The following is a 22,518-nucleotide window of genomic DNA, read 5'->3' on the forward strand; positions in this document are numbered from 1 at the left end:
TCAGGTTGAAGCACTCTTTGCCCCCTAAAAAGTACAAAAATTTAATAGGGTAACATCATTGAACAAGATGACTTTGGTCTCTAAGATGAGACTTCGTAGGGTTTGGGGAATACAGTAATTAGTATTGAATAGCATAAAGTTAAAAAAAAAAATATATATATATATATATGATTCTGAGGAAGAAGTACATGGGAGGATGCAGACAAGAGTCCAGTTCTATGGTTACCACCATGAGAAGATTCCCAGCTACATTGAGTAGATACAGGAAAAGAAACAACAAAAAGAACTATAGAGAGTGGGTCTCTGATGGGTGGGCTCCAGGACTCTATAGCAGAATGAACTGCATGATGGGATGGGGATGTGAGAACTTTTGGGCTCCCTGATATTTTGAAGAGGATACAGTGAGTTTGGAAGCCTTGGTAGAAACTGAACTTGCGTGTATAGTCTAGGCCAGGGGTGTTCAATGTCGGTCCTCGAGGGCCGCAGTCCAGTCGGGTTTTCAGGATTTCCCCAGTGAATATGCATGAGATCTATTAGCATACAATGAAAGCAGTACATGCAAATAGACCTCATGTATATTCATTGGGGAAATCCTGAAAACCCGACTGGACTGCGGCTCTCGAGGACCAACATTGGACGCCCCTGGTCTAGGCTAACTGGATGGATCAGTTGAACACTTTTTTCCCTTTATCTCTTGAGTTGCTGGGAGACACTTCTTTGTCTGAGCAGTCGTAGAGAGTGGACAGTGTTCAGATGAGGCTAAAGCTTCTCAGCCTTGGATCGCACCGAGTAATCTAGAAAGAGAAGAGAGGCTTGCAGTCTGCTCATAGTGTCGATTATTAGCCAATTACCAGCACCATTTGGCCTGTTAAACAATTATATTGTCTGCGTAAATTTGCGCGCACAACTTAAGGATGCCATATGTAGATTTTAGGCCGCAGTGCACAGTGCTCAATCTTTACAAAACCTATCCTGATTTTAAAAAGATATTTGGACTTCAAGACTCATCAACAGTGGCTAACTGTGAAGCAGACGAAATATGGCTTGGTTATACTCAATCCCCCAACAAGAGCAACACCCCACCCCCAGGCCCACTACACTCAAGATCAGCCCCCACCCAAATAGAGCAACACCTCCCAAATCCCTCTTATGATCAGGCATCTCCCCCCCCCCCCCCAAGAAAGAGCCATCCCAAACCCTCCCTCTATCTCTAGATATGTATTTATTTTATTTATTTCTATACTGCTCAGTCCAAAGTTCTTGGCGGTTCACAAGAGAACATACGTAATAAATCAAATATAGACAAAACATAGACATATTGTGCCTGAAGTTTCTTCCTGTAGGTGTCTCATATTCAAAACTGGATGAGTTCATCGTTAACTACGCCACTCTCTAGGGCAGCAGGATTTTGGTGCAGGGTGACCTTTGCGGCCTTTTCCATTCTCTCATCCAGGATTCATGAATTCCAGAGGTGAGGGCCAAGGTAACAGAAAGCTGTTTCTCCAGAAACACCCACTATGTATCTTCTCATGTCACTGCAGAAGGTACTTCGCTCATGCTACATTGGCTGCACTGAAATGGTCGCTCACCCTTGTGAATAAGAACATGTCTGCACAGATGACGGAAGCTTCAGAAAGTTGCATTACAGCGCTCACAAAGGTGACCAGGAGAGAGACTAGCAGCTTTACCATCTCCCATCACACATTTTGAGTAATCATTCCTCTTCTGCTTTGTTTTGGCTTCCTGAGATTCTGGGTTTGACTTTCTTGCTTTCTTTACAGATGTGCTTAGTTTCAGATCAGAGCCAAACTGTTTTCTCACTCAGGTTCAAAAACTCTTGGCCCAGATCCTTCATCAGGCTGCAGTTTCCATTACTGCCGAGCCCCATATGCAGTAAGCTAGGCAGTCCCTGCATCCAGCCCTGCTACTGTTTACCCTTGAACAGGTTCCCTTGCTTGATGGTGGTGGTCAGGGGCTATAGGAAGACAAGAGAGTGCAAGTGCGACAGTGAAGGGGGGACTCACAGCTCCTTCTTCAGTTCCATATCCTGGGGAGATGCCATGGCCAATATTTTGAAACCCAGATCAAGAAGGGTGGTGAAACTTGGAGATGCCTGATCTCAAGGGGATCAGGAGGGATCCATCTTGGAGGAGGCTAATCTTGAGACGTGCTTTGGGAGGTGGGGGGTCTATTTAGCAGGGGCTGATTTTGAGTTTGGTGACTGGGAGATGTGATTGGAGGAATCAGAATCAGACATTATTATGGAACCAGAGTGGGGGTGAGAGTGGTAGCAGTGGCATCCCAATATTCAATGCCAGCAGTCACATAGCTAAGCGGGCTAAACCAGGACAACTTTTTGTTTGGTTCTCTTTGTCAATTTAGCTATGTGATCATCAGCACTGAATATCAATGGTACCCAAATAACCGATGGCTACTTCCTGACCCCATCCCACAACTGCCTGGATTCTGGGCATTCTTTGTTTCCAAGATAAGCAACACCTACAAAAAGGAAATTTCAGGTGGTGATAGGTGGTAGATGCATGGAATAGGCTCGTGGTGGAGACAAAGCCTGTCTCTGGATTCAAAAAAGCATGGCACAGGCACGTGAGATCTCTTAGGGAGAGGAAGAGATAGTGAATGCTGTGGATGCCAGATCAGTCACCCTTGCATCATATATAAACTCCCTGAGAAGAGAAAATAACATATGTTTGTCCCACTTGCTCATACTCACCCTCTTTTACTAAACCGCAAAAGCGGTTATTAGCGCAGGGAGCAGCGCTGAATGCCCCGCGCTGCTCCCAACGTTCATAGGAACTATGCACACAAGGGGGGAACATTGAAGGGGCCTTAGGCACCTGGGCCAACCAAATGATATCAGAGAAGACTTTTACCCACCTTCCTGATAATTGAGACGGTCTATTAATATGTCAATTGCAATCATGAGGGGCAGAACTATCTGCAGAATGCCCAAGGGACCTGCTTTATTAGCATGGCTGAAACCATGATATTAGGGAAATCCTCCACTCACTTTCCTGATGATGAGCTGGGGGTCCATTAATATGGTCATTTCAATTATGAGGGGCAACTGGTTCTGCAGGACTCCCAGGGAACTTGCCTGCCCCTTGCTACTGAAAATGATCACATCCCTGCCAGTGGGAATGAGGGTGGAGAACACTTGTAAGAATATTTGAACACAAGAGAAGTCTTACTAGGTTAGACCAATGGTCCATTTAGCTCAGTAATCTGACCCCAGTATCTGGCAGAAACCCAAAGAGTAGCAACGATCCAAGCAGGAGCTTCCATTGTGTCTAGAACATAAGAATAGCCTTACTGGGTTAGATCAATGGTCCAGTAACCCATTCTCATGGTGTCCAATCCAGGTCATTAGTACCAATAGCAGACTATAGATTTTTCCTCTGGGAACTTATCCAAACCTTTTTTAAACCCAGCCTAACCACTGTCACAACATCCTCTGGCAACCAGTTCTAAAACTTGACTATATGACCATTTGGTCAGTGAAAAAAATATTTCCTCCTATTTGTTTTAAAAGTATTTCCATGTAGCTTCATTAAGTGTACTTTAGTCTTTGTAGTTTTTGAAAAACTGAAAAATTGATTCACTTTTACCCATTCTGCACCACTGATGCATCTTATAAAGAACATTGCAATATTGATAATAGTATGGTTAATAGATCCCAACATAAATCAGGGTAAATGTTGATTATGTGGATGTGATCAAGAAAAAAATGAAAATGCTAAACCCTGCTGTTGGTGTTAATCTAATCTAATCTTCAGTTTAAATGCCGGATCATCTTCCAATGTATGACAATCGTGTAGATGCAAGGAGACAGTAGAAACAACCAAAGGAGACAATAGGAACAACCAAAAATAGGAGGCAAATGAGGCTCCAGAAATGAGGTTCCAGAAAAGATCACTGTATGATAGTGAATAAAAAGTCAAAACTCCCCAGCAAGTTGAAAATCTTTATTATGTGTCCAACAAATGGATTCCTTAGCTTAATGCCCAACAAGGTTCATATAACACTTAGGGGTCTTTTTACTAAAGCGTGCTAACTGATTTATCACGTGCTAAAGATTAGAATATAATAGGTACCTTAGCATTTAGTGTACACTAAATCAGTTAGGGTGCCTTAGTAAAAAGGACCCCTTAATCTGCTGATAATACTGTTTGATACAAAATTTCCAACATGAGCAAGACATAACAAGAAGGCACATCCAAAAAAGCCATTAAAGATGCATCTGCTTATTGGTTTTCCATACTAGGATGACCATACAATGTTTATACTAGAAAACATACATTGAGTGTGTCCTTGTCAGGATAAGTTAACATATAAAAGCAAAAGATTATTTAAACAATAGGTACAAAGGGGTTGATATTCAACAGGATTTACAGTAACCGGGCAGGAAAGGTTTTCCTACCCAGTTAAACTCTACTGACATAGCCAACTGCCAATATTCAGTGGTTCTGAAACAATTACTGCCAAATTCTATATAGGTCACCCAAAGCTGGGTTAACAAATCTGGTACAGATCACAGATCCGCATGCCAGCTAATGAACTAATAAGGCATTAACAATCACTCGTGTTAAGTGGCAATCATTAAAAGTTACACATGGATCTACCCTAAGTCTTATTCAATAATATGTGCACCTTAATTGTTCACAAGAATACAGGAGATTCTACTTCCTCAAGGTAGAACATAAGAAGACAAAAAAGGCAACCTGCGATGCTCAATCTGTTTATTCACTGCTAAGACCCAGCACATATGTATTTCAGCCGTAAGGACTGCCTCAGCGGTCTTGTTTCCAAGGAGTACAATTTCACGCACTTTCACTGTGAGTGGATGTGTGAGATTGTTGCCAGTATAGTGATCAGGCTTCTAACAGTGTCTTAATTACCATCTTTTTAGATAAGAGACATTTGTGAGAAATTGTATTCCATTGGAAACAAGACCCCTGAGGCAGGCCTTAAAGCCGAAACACGTACGTGTTGGATCTTAACAGTGAATAAATAGATTGAGCATCACAGATCGCCTCTTTTGTCTTCTTTTGTTCCACCTAAATTCTTTGACGTGCACCTCCAAAAAATGTATGGTCATGGGAGTGGCTTGGGGAGGTCAGGGGTGCTCCGAGAATTTAGAATTGATATTATAGAATACTCAAATTAGCGTGCCCAAATGACATTCATTGGGCACCAGCATTTACATCAACTTTTGGCAAGTGTGAATGCTCATGCCCAAAATTAAGCACGAGATACATGCTATGTCAGTATTCTAGAAAGGACACTCTGGACAGAGCATCCTCTACAGACTACTAGTTTAGCATGGATCATAACAGTGGCTAATCCTGAGCGCCATTTAATGAATTCCCCCCCCCCCCCCCAGTGCCACTGAATATAACTGGTAACTGGCCATCCACTAAGGCCCATATTCTATAAATGGCGTCATTTCTTAGGTGTCAGATCCAAGTGAAAAATGCCATTTAAACAGATTTTCAATGCGCCTAATGGTGCTCAAAAACCTGGTGCTGGAATCATGCCTTTGTAGGTGATCTACAGCGCCTAATGCCACTGTAGGCATGGATAACGTCAAAAGTGGCATTAGGTGCCACCTCAAAGGATTCACCTGAAAGGTAACCCTTGAAAACCATTTAGAGAATCCAGGTCTAACTACGTATATATGTTAGGGTAAAACTGTGTGTGAAGATGAGTAAAAGGGAACGGAAAGGGAGATTGGGCTGGAACATGATAAACAAAGGAATGTTTGTTGGTCCTGCAAATTGGAGATTGGCACTATGGAGCATGTGTTCTTTACATGCCCTTATATGTAATGTAATGTAATGTAATTTGTTTCTTATATACCACTACATCCGTTAGGTTCTAAGCGGTTTACAGAAAATATACATTAAGATTAGAAATAAGAAAGGTACTTGGAAAATTCCCTTACTGTCCCGAAGGCTCACAATCTAACTAAAGTACCTGGAGGGTAATAGTGAAGTGAAAAGTAGAGTACTACTGGGATAAAGTCTGGTCAACCATTTCTGAGTTGCTTTCTAGCTCACACCCTTCATCTTATAGATTGATTATTTTTGGTATTATTGATATGAATGTTGCCCAACTTCTGAAAAATGTGGTTGTGAAAACTCTTAAATCTGTTCTTTTTCCATTGGAAAGATTCTTCTAAGTTAGATTGCCAAAAATTGGTGGAATGTGGTGTGCTTATATGTTAAATTTGAGAAAATACCTGCAGTTTAGTGTGGGGTCCTTTTCTTAAGGCATGCTAACTGATTTAACGCGCCTTAATAAAAGTACCCCGTGGTAACTTGAGCAGATTTTACAAAATTTGGGAATCTTTACTTAAATATTGTGATTAATATATTTTTGCTGCTTGTTAAAATAATCTTCTTACAGCATCTCATTACGAATGTTTTGTATCCATTGTTTTAATATTGTTTACTTGCTTGTGGATATTCTGTAAAATTGAATAAAATATTTAGAGAAAAAAAGAAAGGTGGTGATATATTATGTTTCTATGGTTACAATCAAAGCAGTTGACATATTATATACAGGCCCCCTTTTACTAAACTGCGCTAGCGGTTTTTAGCGCCGGGAGCCGCATTGAATGCTGTGCGCTGCGCCAGACGCGCAGAGGAACACTATGAGCATCAGGAGCAGCGCGCAGCATTTGGCGCAGCTCCTGGCGCTAAAAAATGCTAGCATGGTTTAGTAAAAGGGGGCCACAGGGTAAATGGAGGGTGAAGTGACTTGCCCAGAGTCAGAAGGAGCTGTAGTGGGAATCAAATAGGTTAAGGTGGTATCGTAGCCGTTTAATAGTAATAGTCGTTCTGCTGAGTAGGTGCATAAAGTATGAACGTAAAACAGTTGTCCCAATTCCCCCCTCCCCCCTCTTTTACAAAACCGTGATAGCGGTTTTTAGTGCAGACTAGTGCGCTGAATGCTCTGCACCACTCCCGACGCTCTATCCCCCCTCTTTTACAAAGGTTAGCGCACGAAAAATATTATTGCGCGCTAAATGCTAACGCGTGCATGTCATCCTATGGACGCATTAGCGGTTAGCGCATGTATGGATTTAGCATGCACTAAACATGCGCTAAAACGCTTAGCGTGCCTTTGTAAAAGAGGGCCTATGAGTGTTGGGAGCAGCGCAGAGCATTGTAGTTTTGTAAAAGAGGAGAGGGGGGTTAAGCACTAAATTAACCAGGCACCAGTCTGAGCATCTGCTGGTGCCCCGATTAGCTACTGGGCAGTAGCCATGTCAGGATATTCAATACCAGGATCATTCCAAGCCCCAGCAATGTAGTATATCTGGGCTTAGGTCAGTCCATGACTGAAAGTAGCTCACAAGCCATTTACTTCCATGGGCTGAAAATCACCCTCCCCCCCCCCAAGGGTCTTAGAACAAAACAATTACTACATTTCAAAAAAATTTTAACACAATCAAGTTTACCACCCCCACCCTCCTTTACTAAGGCCCTCTTTTACAAAGGGGCGCTAAGCGTTTTAGTGCGTGTTTAGCACACGCTAAATCATAGCATGCGCTAACCGCTAACACGTCTATAGCATAACACGCACGCATTAGCATTTAGCGCGTGATTAGCACACGCTAATATTTACCGCATGCTAAAAAGCATAGCGCACCTTAATAAAAGAGGGGGTAACTGTGATAGAGGCTTCTACCGCGGTCTGGAGCGCTAAATGTTCTGGCACTGCTCCAACACGCATACAATTCCTATGAGCGTCAGAGCAGCATCGTCACATTTTTAAAATGTATTTATTATTTATTTTAAAATTTATATACCGCATAAAACTATGCGGTTAACATATTGGTTAGGCACATAATATACTAATCGCCCTTTAGTCGCATAGATTTAAACAAACAATGGACCGACATCGTATCAATTAAACATTCATCAATAAAACTGTCAAAAATTAAAACCCAGCTATTCGTTGGCACTGTATCTTACAGGAAGAACAGAAGTAGCAACATTTTCATGAAAAAAGCATTAAAGTTTATCTTAAAGTTTATCTTTCCAACACATAATCGCAGTATGCCTGGTAGAGCATTCCAAAGTTTGACACCCGCCACTGACATCATTGATGCTCCAATTCTAACATGAATAATAGACATCCTCCCCTCTAAAGTCATCATCAAATTTAGCACTCTGGGCCAGGGTGGATGTGACATATCTCCCACTTTTCTTTAAGAACAGAATAATTCATTCACCTCTACTAGATTTTCAGCCAAAAAATTCTATTTTTAAAAATGAATCAATGGAAAAATATTCATAATTTAAAAGAGTAGATTAAGGAGCAAACATCGATCAGTGATAACATGTAGTTTACACAATGGTGTCTTTCTTTAAAAGTATAGGAAATCAATTTATTTGTTCAGAGAAGATAATTTCCAACCTCCCAGTTTCTTCATAGCTTTTCTTGCCTTCTCGTTTCTGAGAGTGTAAATGAAGGGATTTAAAAATGGAGTTATGATGGTATAAAAAATAGCGAGTGGTTTGTCAACTATAAATGTCACTGGGGGTCTCATGTAGAGAAAGAAAATGGGGCCAAAAAACAAAGAGACAACCAGGAGGTGGGAGGCGCAGGTAGAGAAAGCTTTCTGCTTTCCCTCAGCTGAACGAATTTTTAAGATAGCAACGATGATGTATCCATAAGATATGAGCAACACCAAAAAACAACCAATGACTAAGATTCCAGTGTCAACCCTATCAGCAATTTCACTGTTAATGGTACTAGAGCAGGACAACACAGATAAAGAGTTACCATCGCAAAAGAAATGATTGATCTCATTAGGACCACAAAAGGACAGCTGAGCTATTGGAAAGGCCTCACCAAAGGCATGAATGAAACCACCTACCCAAGTAGACATCAACAGCAGTAGACATACTCTTCTGTTCATTATTGTGGTGTAACGCAAAGGGTTGCAGATGGCAACATAGCGATCGTAAGCCATCAGGCTCAGGTGAAAGCATTCGGCACCCCCAATGAAGTGCAGGAAAAACAATTGAGTTATACAGTCTCTGAAAGAGATAGCTATGTTAGGCAAGAGAAAATTAACAAGGGCTCTGGGGACCGTGACTGTGGAGTAGCTCAGATCTATAAAAGACAGGTTGCTGAGGAAGAAGTACATGGGAGTGTGCAGCTGAGAGTCTATATATATGGTGATCATAATAAGCAGATTCCCAGCTATGGTGAGCAGATACATCAACAGAAACATAACAAAGAATACCATTCGCAAGTCTGGATTGCTAGAAAGTCCGAGAAGGATGAATTGTGTGACTCTGGTATCGTTCCTGACTGTCATTCCTTTCACTTTATTGGCTGTTGGGAAGCAGAAACACAAGAGATAAAATGAGAAACATGCTCAGAGAATATGTATCATGTTCGCCAATGCGTAAAATATTCCCTTTTTCTTAGTTTAGATAAGTTTGTAATTTTTAAATATTTTTTAATATATATTTCATTTTATTGTAAACTGTTTAGATACCTGTATGATAAACGGTATATAAGAAAGAAAGAAAAAAGACTTCCTGAGTTGATGTGTAATGCTCAGTCTTTTTGAAATGCAAGTTTTTTGAATGACTTTTATACCTGAACAACTTCTCTATGATACAATCTCCTAGAATCTTACACTTCCCACTCCAAATCCGTGGTTTCAGCATCCACGGATTCGGTTATTTGCGATTTTAAAACAAAAAACACATTTTAATTTTTTGGGCTATTTTAAGCCCTGTAAGCCCCCTCCACACCCCCGCCTCTTAAGCCTTACCTGGTGGTCTAGCGGGTTTTCGGGGCAGGAGCAATCTTCCCACACTCCTGCCCCGTGCAGATCGCTCATAGGAAATGGCTGCCTTGAGCTCCCGTCGTAGTCTCGAGAGACTACGATGGCCAGGAAGTGATGTCAGAGGAAATGCCAACACTAACACGAGCAGCAGGCCGGAGAAGCTGCTCCTGCCAGTGAAGATTTAAAGAGGTACCAGGAGAAAGGGGGAGTTGATTATGGCATGGGTGTGGGAAAGGGGTGGGGGTGTGAAAAAAGCAGGGGAGCACCCCTGCCCATGGTGCCTCCTGCCCTCTCTATGCCACTGCTGTGTGATACCCATTGACCTCATTTTCCTAAATTCAAGTTCATCAGTTCTCTCAAGCTATTATTTAATTAAGTGGAGATAATCATCAGTGAAACTTTTTATCTCACAATATTTCCACTGAATAAGTTTTTTTTCTTCTAAATGGAATGAAATTTGTTTTATCTTAGTCTGAACCTAAAATGGCCCCTTATATCAAGCTACGCTAGAGGTTTTTAGCATGGGTCGGTGCAGTATATACTCCGACGCTCATAGAATTCCTATGAGCATTGGAGCACTTACATCACCAGCTAAAAAAAGAGAGGAAGAGTAAATAATTGAATTAATGATTTATGTGATCAAAAAATGACCTTCCTAGCAATACAATTCCAGTCTGACAATGGCCTTCCCACCCTTCCTATACATACTTGATTTTCTAGTCAAGGTTGGTTTGGGAATGATTGTTCTTTTTTATTGAATTTTTCAAAAAAAACAAAACATACAAATAGAAGAAGGAATAACAGGTCATGAAATAGATACATATTTGAAAGTGCTTGCTAATTGTGACCAAAGAGAAACTGACATGAAGAGGCATGAGTCGAAACTGAAGTCATGCCTTCTAACATGTGCAGAAAAACCGGAAACAGAGCAGAGAAAGAGTTGAAAAGACAATGAGCACGAGAGATGTGAGAAGGAGAAACAAGGTGAACAAGACAGCAGATGAATATATTCTAAAGCCGGCAGAAAAGCCTGATACTAGTTAAAATCATAGCATATTCTTTATCCCCTTCTTGAACAGATATTCTTTTGGTGTTTCCCAGCTTTATCCTGTAAATGAAGTATATTATCAAATGGTGTTTATAGTGGAAGAGGAGCCTAACGGTTAGAACAGCTGTTTGAGAACCTGGGGACCCAAGTTCAAATCCCAATGCTGCTTCTTGCAATTGTGGTCTTCATTTCCTCCTATAACAACTCATATTACATTATCTTCAGGGACAGAAAACACTCGCTCACTATATATCAAAAACCAAAATAAATATTTAGGTGTATAAGCAATAAAAATAAATGGAAATAAAGGTACATACTTACACCACAGAATTTGGAGAGGTCATCATCTGAACTGATGATCTCTGCTTTGCTGATTTCCAAATATAAATCATATTCCTGAAAATTACCACAAAATTTAATTTCTACGTACAGTAAATCTAAGAATTCTTGAGACTAGATGTTCTGGCTCTCTAGCTCTGCCAACAGCGACATGCTGAAGGCTCTTCTCCAGTAAGCAGCAAAGTGATGAACTTAAACCATAGTTGGGACACAGGGGACTATAATCTTTGGAGGATCTGAACAGAAGCTAACGGATAAACAACTTCATCATTTACACTATTCCCTAGCATATCTGTGACAAAAAAACCCCACAAAACTAGGCTGGAGCCTCTGGAGTCCCTGTGATCAATCTTGCATGAAAAACTAGATACAATCATTTTATGACCGACTTTTTTTTCTTGTTGAAATTTTCAGGAGCAAGAAATGTAATCATATGAAGAAAAGAGATCTGCAATCTATTTTACTTAATAGTCCCTCAAAGGAATGCCAGAGTACATACTTGGTCAATCACAAGGGGCAGGCTCACCTCTGGAAGTCCCACAGAACTTGCAATTGAAAATCGACCTCCATGATTGTAATGTTAACTGAGTGCTCCCATATACCCTAGAGCAGTGGGCTCAAACTCAAACCATTTTCAGGGCCACATTTTGGATTCGTAGATACTTTTACTAAGGTGCGCTAGCGGGCTTAGCGCGCGCTACAATGACTCCATTTGAGGTCTTGGCCTACAATTTACCAACTGTTGCTTTACAATCCATTTTTCTTCGTCCTCCTACACAGCTGTATCCTATTCCTGCAATCTCACCTGTTCCCTTTATTTATTTATTTATCAGGACTTTATTCACCACCTTTTTTGAAGAGTGTATATATAGACAGATATGACAGGATAACAGGAGAGAGAAAATAATGAAATCAGCTTTAAGAAAATTGCATATGAAGTTTAAAAAATGTCCATAGAAAGGTGCCATCTCATATGTATTTTACTAAATATTTTATTATTAATCAAAACCTATTCAATATAAATACTCAGATACACAAAACATACAAACTAATAACACACAGAAGCCTCAAATTCATTCAATCATAAAATAGTCCACCATTCAATAGAAAAGTACTTGAAATTCCCATGTCATTATCATTCAAATCATTAAGGGCTTCTTTTAGAAAGCCGTGCTAGGGCCTTAATGCGTGGAATAGCACGTGCTAAATTCCCGCACACATTAGCCGCTACCGCCTCCTTTGGAGCAAGCGGTAGATTTCCAGCTAGCGTGCGCTATTCCAGTAAGTGCGTTAAAGCTGCTAGCGCGGCTTTTGAAAAGGAGTCCTAAATTTGCAGTTCAAATTGTGAACGAAGATGTAATTCCCTACAACATGTTCAAATTGTGTCCAAGAGGATTGTATCCAAAATAATTGCTCAACACAAGACCGTGTTTCGCCTCATCGGCGTCCTCAGGAGCATAGAGGATATAGACTCCGTCTGTATACTCATCATATTACAGTCTCATAGGCAGCTAAATCAGATAAGTCCCCAAACCAGGAACACCTATCTCATTTAGATGTCTATGAGATTGTAATATGGTGAGTATACAGACGGAGTCTCTAACCTCTATGCTCCTGAGGATGCCGATGAGGCGAAACACGGTCTCGCGTTGAGCAATTATTTTGGATACAATCCTCTTGGACACAATTTGAACAAGTTGTGGGGAATTACATCTTCGTTCACAATTTGAACAGATTGTGGGAGTTATGTTTTAGCAACTATCAAGTCGAACTACAATAGGAATGAACTGCAAGTTTAATGACTTGAATGACAACCACGTGGGAATTTCAAGTATTTTTCTATTGAATGGTGGACTGTTTTATGATTGAATGAATTTGAGGCTTCTGTGTGTTATTAGTTTGTATGTTTTGTGTATTTGAGTATTTATATTGAATAGGTTTTGATTAATAATAAAATATTTAATCATTTATATATTTAGCAATTGAATAGTTTTGTATGGTATGGTATATATCTAATCAATTTTTGATTAGTGAAACTATTGAACAATATTGAAAAATCCTGATTTTTGTATGTATATGCATTTTACTGGTAGCATCTGTTGGGGAAGCCCAAACCCATCAAAGTTAAACTAGTGTGGAGTGCATTAGAAATAATCCAGTCATCATTAAAGAGCATGAACAACTGTGACAAGACTTGCCTTCTTGAAGTGTTGAGAGAGATGGTAATCACAGATGATAAAGGCAGCTTTCCAAAAGTGCTTGAATTTGGGAGTTCAGTCTAGCTAACTTCCCAACTAATCCACAAGAACACAATTATAGCAGTAATAGCAGAATATCCACCAAAGTAGCTAAAAATCTATAGGTGATTATGTACAGTGCATCTTTGAGATTCTGTCACCTTGAATAAAGGTAACCTTACCGAAACCCAGCCATGTTGGGTCCTTACCAGAATAAAATCTTTGATCACAACCTGTTTTGTTTTTCCATTGGCTCTTCTGAATACCTCTGTTTCTTTTATATCTGTGGTATTCCCAGTGGTATAGCCCCTCAAAATTGAACCTGTGATATTCCTGCACCCCTATAAAGGTAAGAGCATCATGGAGTCTAAAGGAAATCATGGCTGGTCAGAGCCTACATGCTTCCATACACGAAATATACAGGTCCAAGACAGCCAACAGGGTTCTTTGGTTGCCAGAAAGTAAGCAGCATGGATAGAGAATCACCATACTGAAACCAAGGCAGGTAGAAAGATAAATAGATAGATAGATAGATACTCTTTAAAAATGGGATGTTTCTGTTTTAAAATGCTGTATAGCCTTGTGTCAAATTACTTTGTCATTTCAAATTTATTGATAGAAAATTATCACTGTGTAAGCTTACTATATTTACATTTCCTTCAGCAAAAGGTTGTGTCTACAAGTTGGGGTTTTTTTTCAAAGAATTCTAGCATTAGAGTTTTGGTAAACTAATACAGGATTCTGGTTCTTATCAGGTCTTTAGAAAGATGCTGAAGACATACTTATTTGATTAATTTTATAAATGAGTTTATAATTTGTCATGCTTTTACAACTTTCTTTACTCTGTAAACCACTTTGAACTGAAAGTATAGCAGTATACAAGTGGATTTTTATGTTATATTATGTAGAAGAAAACATGCAATTTTTTTTAACATTCCTCTGATATTGACTACTGTCCTACCAAATTGTTAAATCAATATGGCTATTCATAAGCAATACTGACTTTGGGATGTCAATAAGTCTGCTCAGTATTAAAAAGAATATATCTTTATATCTCAAGTCATTGCATTTTCAACTTATTAAGGGAAAAGAATATCATGATCTGAGTGCTGACCTGTTCTCTGGCTTTGTTTTTCAGTACCTTGGACAGTGATCTGCTAATTACACAGGTCAACACATAATTTTCATCAGAGTTAATATTGGGTGGGTTTTGTAGTATTTTTCATGCTGATTTCAAATCTCTGTTTAGTTTTTCACTAGCAAGTCACTTTTTGTAATGAGGCTCATTATATATAATTATAGACATATGAAAAACGGCTTGACAAATTACAGCTATACTCGCTCGAGGAGCGCAGAGAGAGGGGAGACATGATCGAGACGTTCAAGTATCTTACGGGCCGCATCGAGGCAGAGGAAGATATCTTCTTTTTCAAGGGTCCCACGACAACAAGAGGGCATCCGTTGAAAATCAGGGGCGGGAAACTACGAGGTGACACCAGGAAATTCTTTTTCACTGAAAGAGTGGTTGATCGCTGGAATAGTCTTCCACTACAGGTGATTGAGGCCAGCAGCGTGCCTGATTTTAAGGCAAAATGGGATCGGCACATGGGATCTATTCACAGGGCAAAGGTAGGGGAGGGACATTAAGGTGGGCAGACTAGATTAGCCGTGGGCCCTTATCTGCCGTCTATTTCTATGTTTCTATGTTTCTATGATATATCATGCATTTATAGGATAACTGTATAAGGAGGGTTAACGACAGTTGTCTTTGGGGGTTTTTTTTAATGCTAAAGACGGTGATTAATATCAGTCTTTATCATGCCAAGCCATTGTACTAATCATCCAGATAGTTTCTATTACGTCTGTGGTTCATTCACGATGACAGCACAGCGTCGCCCAATTACCGTAGATCTGAAGAAGGTATACAAATTGTACTGTGGCTGTCCACTGGGTGACCAGGATAAGTCTTGGGCTCCACATATCATCTGTATCAGTTGTTTCAACGGACTTCGTGACTGGCTCAATCGACGAAAGGCAGCGATGTCATTTGCACTCCCAATGATTATGGAGGGAACCACGAGACCATATTAAAGATTGCTACTTTTGCCTTGTAAATTCTCAGCTAAACTAAGCACAAAATTATATATCTTACTTTGGATTCTGCTATTAGGCCTGGTCCTCATGATGACTCACTGCCTGTCCCTGGAATTTTGTCATGAAAGGGGCATGTTTAGAAAATTACTTAAGACGCAGTTATCTGTAGATGCCTTTCTCTAGCCAATAATTTTCCTCTCTGCTGGAGTTGATAAACTATTCATGATCTTTATTATGCAAAGCTATTGTATTATTTTGTAGTCATGATTTCTGAGGACTGATTGTATGTTTATTTTATTATGTTTTTGTTTTAAATTATGTATGTAAATTATGTAAACCGTTTACTTTTAAACGGTATAGAAATGTTTAAAATAAATAAATAAAATGCCTCCTAATATTTGAAGCAAAGCAAGTTCTACTTTGCAAAAGTAAAATGTCTTTATTGTGATTCCTCCCTCATAATCTCTATCTTTCTGTTTATGCAGTGCAAGAAGGAATTTCTTACCAGTTGGTGAGACGTTGGGAGGGTCTTTTAGTGATCCAGGTGGTTAGAGCAATGGGCTGAGAAAGAGGGAAGCTAGGGTTCAAATCCCTTTCTCCCTCTGACACACCTTGAGACCCCTTCCCAGGAACAATCTGACCAATGCTCAAAGTGATTTCAGTGGACATGAAAGGCTCCTGCCAGCTTAAATCACCTGTGGCTGCCTACCCCATAATATTCAGTGGCATTAAGCCAGGCAGTGCCTCTGAATATTGCCTCTCACCACCCGTAAAATGCGAAGATCAGGGGCGACATTTTTGGAGGAGCCATGCTGGTGCCAGTGATTTGGGGGTGAGCACCTGCATGGCTAAATGGGCAAATTTAGGATCATTCAAAAGCTGAAAATTGTCGGCACCCACATATTTATTTACCGTATAAATCCTATACAGTTTACATAACAGTCACAAATATTAGACAGCACATACATGTTCAAAACATTTTTAAAAACTTTGCTGTAAGATCCAGAATATCTATCTGATAAAGCATTAGCAGGTAATTACATGACGCAATATCTCATCATAAGAATGCATTTACAAATAATTGCGTTTTCAACATTTTCTTGAAACCCAACCTGACTTTGCATGGCATAATCATTTTTTACCTTTAAAGAATATCCCATCTTCTTCATACTCCTCCATCCTTTAAGAAACAAAGGCTTTTCCCCTAGAGTGAACCCCCAACCCCATCCTCCTAAGGCTTACCTGTATCCCTAGTGGTTCTAATGCAGTTAGCCCACGGGTGTCAAAGTCCCTCCTCGAGGGCCGCAATCCAGTCGGGTTTTCAGGATTTCCTCAATAAATATGCATGAGATCTATTAGCATACAATGAAAGCAGTGCATGCAAATAGATCTCATGCATATTCATTGGAGAAATCCTGAAAACCCGACTAGATTGCGTCCCTCGAGGAGGGACTTTGACACCCCTGAGTTAGCCTCTGTAAATAGTTGCCATGATGTACAATAGGGGAAATTTGTTTCGGGGTTTTTTTTAATTATTTATTTATCAGGTTTTTCCAATATTAACAAAGGAATGAGAACAAGTGAATAAATATTCTCCTAAAATAATAAGTTCAGTATACAATAAAAATGTCTCATACGCAAAAAAGAAGAAATACAATACGTGTAGCTCTACTTAATATAGGAAAAAGGAAATTAGGAGGAAGGGGAAAATCAGTTCTAGGCTGGTTAAATAGCTTTAAGTTGCTGACCACCAATATTCAGTGAGAGATAACCAGCTCTCTCCCACTGATTGGCCAGTGACCAGGTATGTTGTACGATATAGCTAGTCACCGCCAATATTCATTGGGCTGCCAGCTAAGTCTAGCAGCCAGTTAGACCCGCCTAAAAAGCAGGTCTGACTTTGGTCGCTAGTCTTAGATGTGGCTACACTGAACCCAGATACAGCCCTAGCATTGAGGCCTAGATTCTAGTCGAGAAACTGAAAGTTAGGCATCGGTGGGTATCTAAAAAAAAACCCTGGTACAACTACAAACTTATCCTCCTTCACCGACAACTCTGCTCCATCGAACATAAATGGCGCAAAACTCGTTCAAATAATTTTCTTCTCCTATTTAAGGAAAAAGCCACTCATTACAAAACTGCTATCCAACAGGCCAAAAAAGAATATTATTCTAAATACATCACTACAACCCGTAACTCCTCAGCTCTTTTCAGCATAGTTCAATCTCTATCTCCCTATTCCAATAAGAAACCACTCTCTGAGGTAGCCATGTTGCCTTCTACAGTTTGAATATTGACCCCAAAATATCTTAGAAATAAAATGCCATTAAATCTAAAAAGAAAATTCAATGTAGGTTTACTGAGCATTTATACAATACAATACAACTTCTTATATCCCGCAATTTTCAACAAGGAATCATTGCAGCTTACAGCAAGATGAGTTACATTTGTGGTATAGTGCTGTTGATAAGCGAGTTTAAGGATGGTAGTCTGTGGGATAAAGAAGGCTGGGAAGAGTTGAGTCTACCGAGGGAAGAGATATGTCTTGAATTTTTTCCTGAACAGGCAGTGCATGGGTTATCATTGCAGATAGGCAGGAAGATTATTCCAGATATGTGGTCCCAGCAACTCAAAGGTAGAGTTTAACATCCTCTTCCAACATACTCCTTGAGAGGATGGGAATGGTATCTTAAATCGCTGCATGGTCCTTCAGTTAAGGAAGGTGTGTGAGACTGGAATGCTGGTCACTAGTCCACTGGAGTTTCTCCGATGATGGATTTGTGAAGAAAACAAGAGATACTCTGTAGCTCCCATGTTTTGCAAACAACGGCATGAGTTATTCAGCTATACTAAACCTTTCAATGTAAATTCCATTGAAAAAAAATGAATCAAGGAAAAATAATTAGTATTACAAATAGTAGATCAAAGAGAGTACATCATTCAGTGAGCGAAGATGGTTTGCACAAGTGTCCTTGTTAAATGAGCAGGAATTTAGTTCATTTGCATCTCCAGAAAAGACTTTTTCCTACCTCCCAGCTTCCTCATGGCTTTTTTCACCTCCTCATTTCTGAGAGTGTAAATGAAGGGGTTTAATAAAGGGGTCACAATAGTGTAAAAAACAGAGAGCAGTTTGTCAGCTGCAAACGTCACTGGAGGTCTCATGTACATGAAGACAAGAGGCCCAAAAAACAAAGTGACCACAGCTAGATGAGAGGCACAGGTAGAGAAGGCTTTCATCTTTCCTTCAGCGGAACGAACTTTTAAGATACTGGAGATGATGTATCCGTAAGATGTAAATAACACCGAGGAACAAATGAGGGTTAAGATTCCGCTGTTGACCATATCGGCAGTTTCGCTGAAGAAAGTGCTAGAGCAAGCCAATGCAGATAAGGGGTGGGTGTCACAAAAGAAATGATCTATCTCATTAGGACCACAAAAGGGCAGCTGGACTACCGGAAATACCTGACCGAAGCCATGCATGAGACCACCTGCCCACGTAGAGACCACCAGCAGCTGACAGACTCGTCTGTTCATTATTATGGTATAACGCAAAGGATTGCAGATGGCAACATATCGGTCATAAGCCATCAGGGTCAGGTGAAGGCATTCTGTGCCCTCAATAAAATGAAAGAAAAACACTTGAGAAATGCAATCACTGAGTGAGATGGTTTTCCTCTGCAAGAGAAGGTTTACAAGAAATTTGGGGACAATGACCGAGGGAAGGCTTAAATCTAAGAAAGACAAGTTACTGAGGAAGAAGTACATCGGAGAGTGCAGGTGAGAGTCTACATATATGGTTAACACAATCAGAAGATTCCCAGATATAGTGAGCAGATACATCACTAGAAACAGCACAAAAATTATGATTTGTAAGTCTGAATTGGTAGAAAGTCCAAGGAGGATGAATTCTGTGACTCTGGTTTCATTCCTGTCTGCCATTCTTTCCACTTCATCAACTGTAGGTAAAGAGAAATGCGATAGAAGGAATACATAAATGAGACAGGTCCTTAGAGAACATTAATATTCATTATAAGGACTTCCTGAGTTGCTGTGTCACACTCTGTCTCAAGTCCTTTTCAAATCCAGACAAAAAGACTCACCTTTTTGAAGTTACTTTTTTACATCTTGACTTCTTTATAATACTTTCTCCAAGAATCTCTTGCTTGTTGTACGGGCGTTTCTCTCGACTATAAGCAGAGTAGAGCAGGGACTGTCTCTCTTATGTGGAGAAGCAGCGTAATGGCAACCTAGAAATGGAATCGGTTAGTGCAATATGCTGAAATCTTAGGGAACTGGGTTCAATTTACACTGTGTTCCCTTGTGACTCTAAATAAGTCACGTGAGATTCTATTGCCCCATGTACAAAAATGTACCTGCGTTTAATATGTAAATGGCTTTGATCTTAACCAAAGGAAGGTAGAATATCAAATCCCATCCCCTCAACAAAATATATAGAGTAATAGCAACTCAAGCTGCCAGACAACATTGGTCTCTCGTGTTCTTTGTTCTGTTCTCTTCTGTTTTAGGACTGTGTTCCAGAAAAGACCAAAATATTTATGGCCTCCCCAAAAAACAAACTAACGGCGTTTTTTTACAAAGCCACGCTAGCAGCTGCGCTGTGCTAACTGCTCCGAAGCCCATAGGGATTTAAAGGGCTTCAGGGCTGTTGCTAGCACGGCTTTGTAAAAGAGGCCGTAACTGTATTTACTATCAACCTAAATGGAATAAGCTTCCCAATCAACCCAACCATCAAAACCCTAGGCGTAACCCTAGATCAGCAACTGACACTTGAAGCCCATACCAACATCCTAATCAAAAAAATGCTTCCACTTACTGTGGAAACTCTTCACGCTAAAACCATTCTTTGATTTCACTTCATTCAGACTGTTGGTCCAATCTCTGGTCCTAAGCACACTGGACTATTGCAATATAATCTACCTAGGATCTCACAAATCAAGAAATTGAGACTTATCCAGAACACAGCTGTCCGACTAATCTTTGGCTTGAAAAAATCTGACCATATACTGGCTAGCTATAGAGGCAAGAATAATTTTTGAATTCGGCAACGCACCCACCTACCTCCTGAAACAATTCACCCTGCAGGACAAACTCTGCTTCTCACGCAGAACACTGCTGTTCGCATTCCCTTCCCCCAAAGGATGCAAATTCAAAAGATTCCTCAAAATAACGCTACTTAAGAACATAAGAATTGCCGCTGCTGGGTCAGACCGGTGGTCCATTGTGCCCAGCAGTCCGCTCACGTGGCAGCCCCCAGGTCAAAGACCTGTGCTCTAAATGAGTCCAGCCTCACCTAGCAAGAATTTGTCCAACTTTGTCTTGAATCCCTGGATGATGTTTTCCCTTGTAACAGACTCTGGAAGAGCGTTCCACTTTTCTACCACTCTCTGGGAGAAGAAAAACTTCCTTACGTTTGTACGGAATCTATCCCCTTTCAACGTTAGAGAGCGCCCTCTCGTTCTCCCTACCTTGGAGAAGGTGAACAATCTGTCTTTATCTGCTAAGTCTATTCCCTTCAGTATTTTGAATATTTCGATCATGTCCCCTCTCAGTCTCCTCTTTTCAAGGGAGAAAAGGCCCAGTTTCTCCAATCTCTCACTGTACGGCAACTCCTCCAGCCACTTAACCATTTTAGTCCCTCTTCTCTGGACCCTTTCAAGTAGTACCGTGTCCTTCATGTATAGCAACCAGTGCTGGACACAGTACTCCAGGTGAGGACGCACCATGGCCCGGTACAGCGGCATGATAACCTTCTCTGATCTGTTTGTGATCCCCTTCTTTATCTTTCAAGCAGGGGTCAACACCTTAAGTGACCTAATCCTGAACTTTATAACATACCACTCTTTCAGAAAATCACTAAAAACTCACCTATTCGACAAATTTACCTGATCCTCCAAATCTGCGCGACACCTACCTCATCTTACACACCTCTTCCTCCTACCCTATGCAACCTCATCACATAACTGTCTTTCTATCCTTCCCCAATTCTAATTTGACCTTACCTCGCTGTCCTTAAAGCATCTCTTGTTGTACACCGTCTTGAACTGAAAAGGTATGACGGGATATAAATAAAGCTATTATTATTATTATTCATTACTTATCCATTAACCCCCTAAAATAATCTTGCCTCCAAATGGAATCTTGTCATCCCACAGTTACCTCTCAGTAACCCTTTACATAGTCTCATAGGTTGATAAGAAAAACAAGTTTGTTTAACCCTTTATATAACTCCTTGTCTCAAAACAAGTTAGTAATCTGAAGATTATAAATGCCTGCCCATTTGTAGCCAAATTAAGACATCATTGTGTAAAAAATATATCTTAATACTATTGAGATCAGTCCGAAGTATCAGATCAAAACTTTTCTCACTCAAAATCTACTCACCGTGAACTATCCACTGGCCTTCTTCTCCTCATACTCAAAACATATTTTAACATTTCTCATTAGAAGTTATTTAATTAAATGATCAGAAGCAGCAGTGAAACTTTTTTATAATCTCACATAACGTCCAGTGAAGAATTACTTTTTTTCTGAAGGGAGTGAAATTTCTTTCATCTCAGTCTGTGTGTAAACATAATTAAGAGAAATTAATAGTTTATGTAATCAAGAAGAGATGGCACTAGCAATACGAGGGTGTGCTGAAAACCATCCAACTTCCTAAATTTTGGGCATTATTTTGCCACTGAAGCTGAAAAAAGTGTGATCTTTTTCCATTAAGTGCCAATGAAATTCTCTGTTTCAGATCACTGATTGAACCATGTCCACATCATTCTCGTCTTGGTCGGGCTGAGAACTTTTCAGCGCCCCCTTGCATTGTGAAGTATTTCACTCTCTGGTAACCAGAGCTGAGATTGTGATGTCATAATGCCTCATTCCACCAATAAGAGTCAACCTCAGCAGTGATGCCACAATGGCTTGATTGTCCTTTACTTGGCTCACTTTTATTA

General features: G+C 40.1%; 2 protein-coding genes across 2 annotated transcripts; both read right to left on the minus strand.

Annotated features, from left to right (window-relative positions):
- Positions 1–8,416: 8,416 nt before the first annotated feature.
- Positions 8,417–9,355, minus strand: LOC117350480 (olfactory receptor 4E2-like). The gene has a single exon (XM_033924776.1). The coding sequence runs from the start codon at positions 9,353–9,355 to the stop codon at positions 8,417–8,419; it is 939 nt and encodes a 312-aa protein (XP_033780667.1).
- A 5-nt stretch (positions 9,356–9,360) lies between these two features.
- LOC117350481 (olfactory receptor 4E2-like) lies at positions 9,361–19,393 on the minus strand. The gene is made up of 4 exons (XM_033924777.1): positions 19,042–19,393; positions 18,583–18,756; positions 10,419–10,426; positions 9,361–9,372 (listed from the first exon to the last, which is right to left on the minus strand). The coding sequence occupies exons 1-4, from the start codon at positions 19,391–19,393 to the stop codon at positions 9,361–9,363; spliced, it is 546 nt and encodes a 181-aa protein (XP_033780668.1).
- Positions 19,394–22,518: the final 3,125 nt, after the last annotated feature.

Source organism: Geotrypetes seraphini, chromosome 16 (genome assembly GCF_902459505.1).
Source record: "Geotrypetes seraphini chromosome 16, aGeoSer1.1, whole genome shotgun sequence".
Taxonomy (NCBI): domain Eukaryota; kingdom Metazoa; phylum Chordata; class Amphibia; order Gymnophiona; family Dermophiidae; genus Geotrypetes; species Geotrypetes seraphini.

Coding starts and splice junctions, on each gene's coding strand:
- LOC117350480 (XM_033924776.1), bottom strand. CDS start 9,355: ATGACAGTCAGGAACGATACCAGAGTCACACAATTCATCCTTCTCGGA.
- LOC117350481 (XM_033924777.1), bottom strand. CDS start 19,393: ATGTATCTGCTCACTATATCTGGGAATCTTCTGATTGTGTTAACCATA. Junction 18,757..19,041: donor GGTGGTCTCTACGTGGGCAG/GTGGTCTCATGC, acceptor CCTCTCATCTAG/CTGTGGTCACTTTGTTTTTT.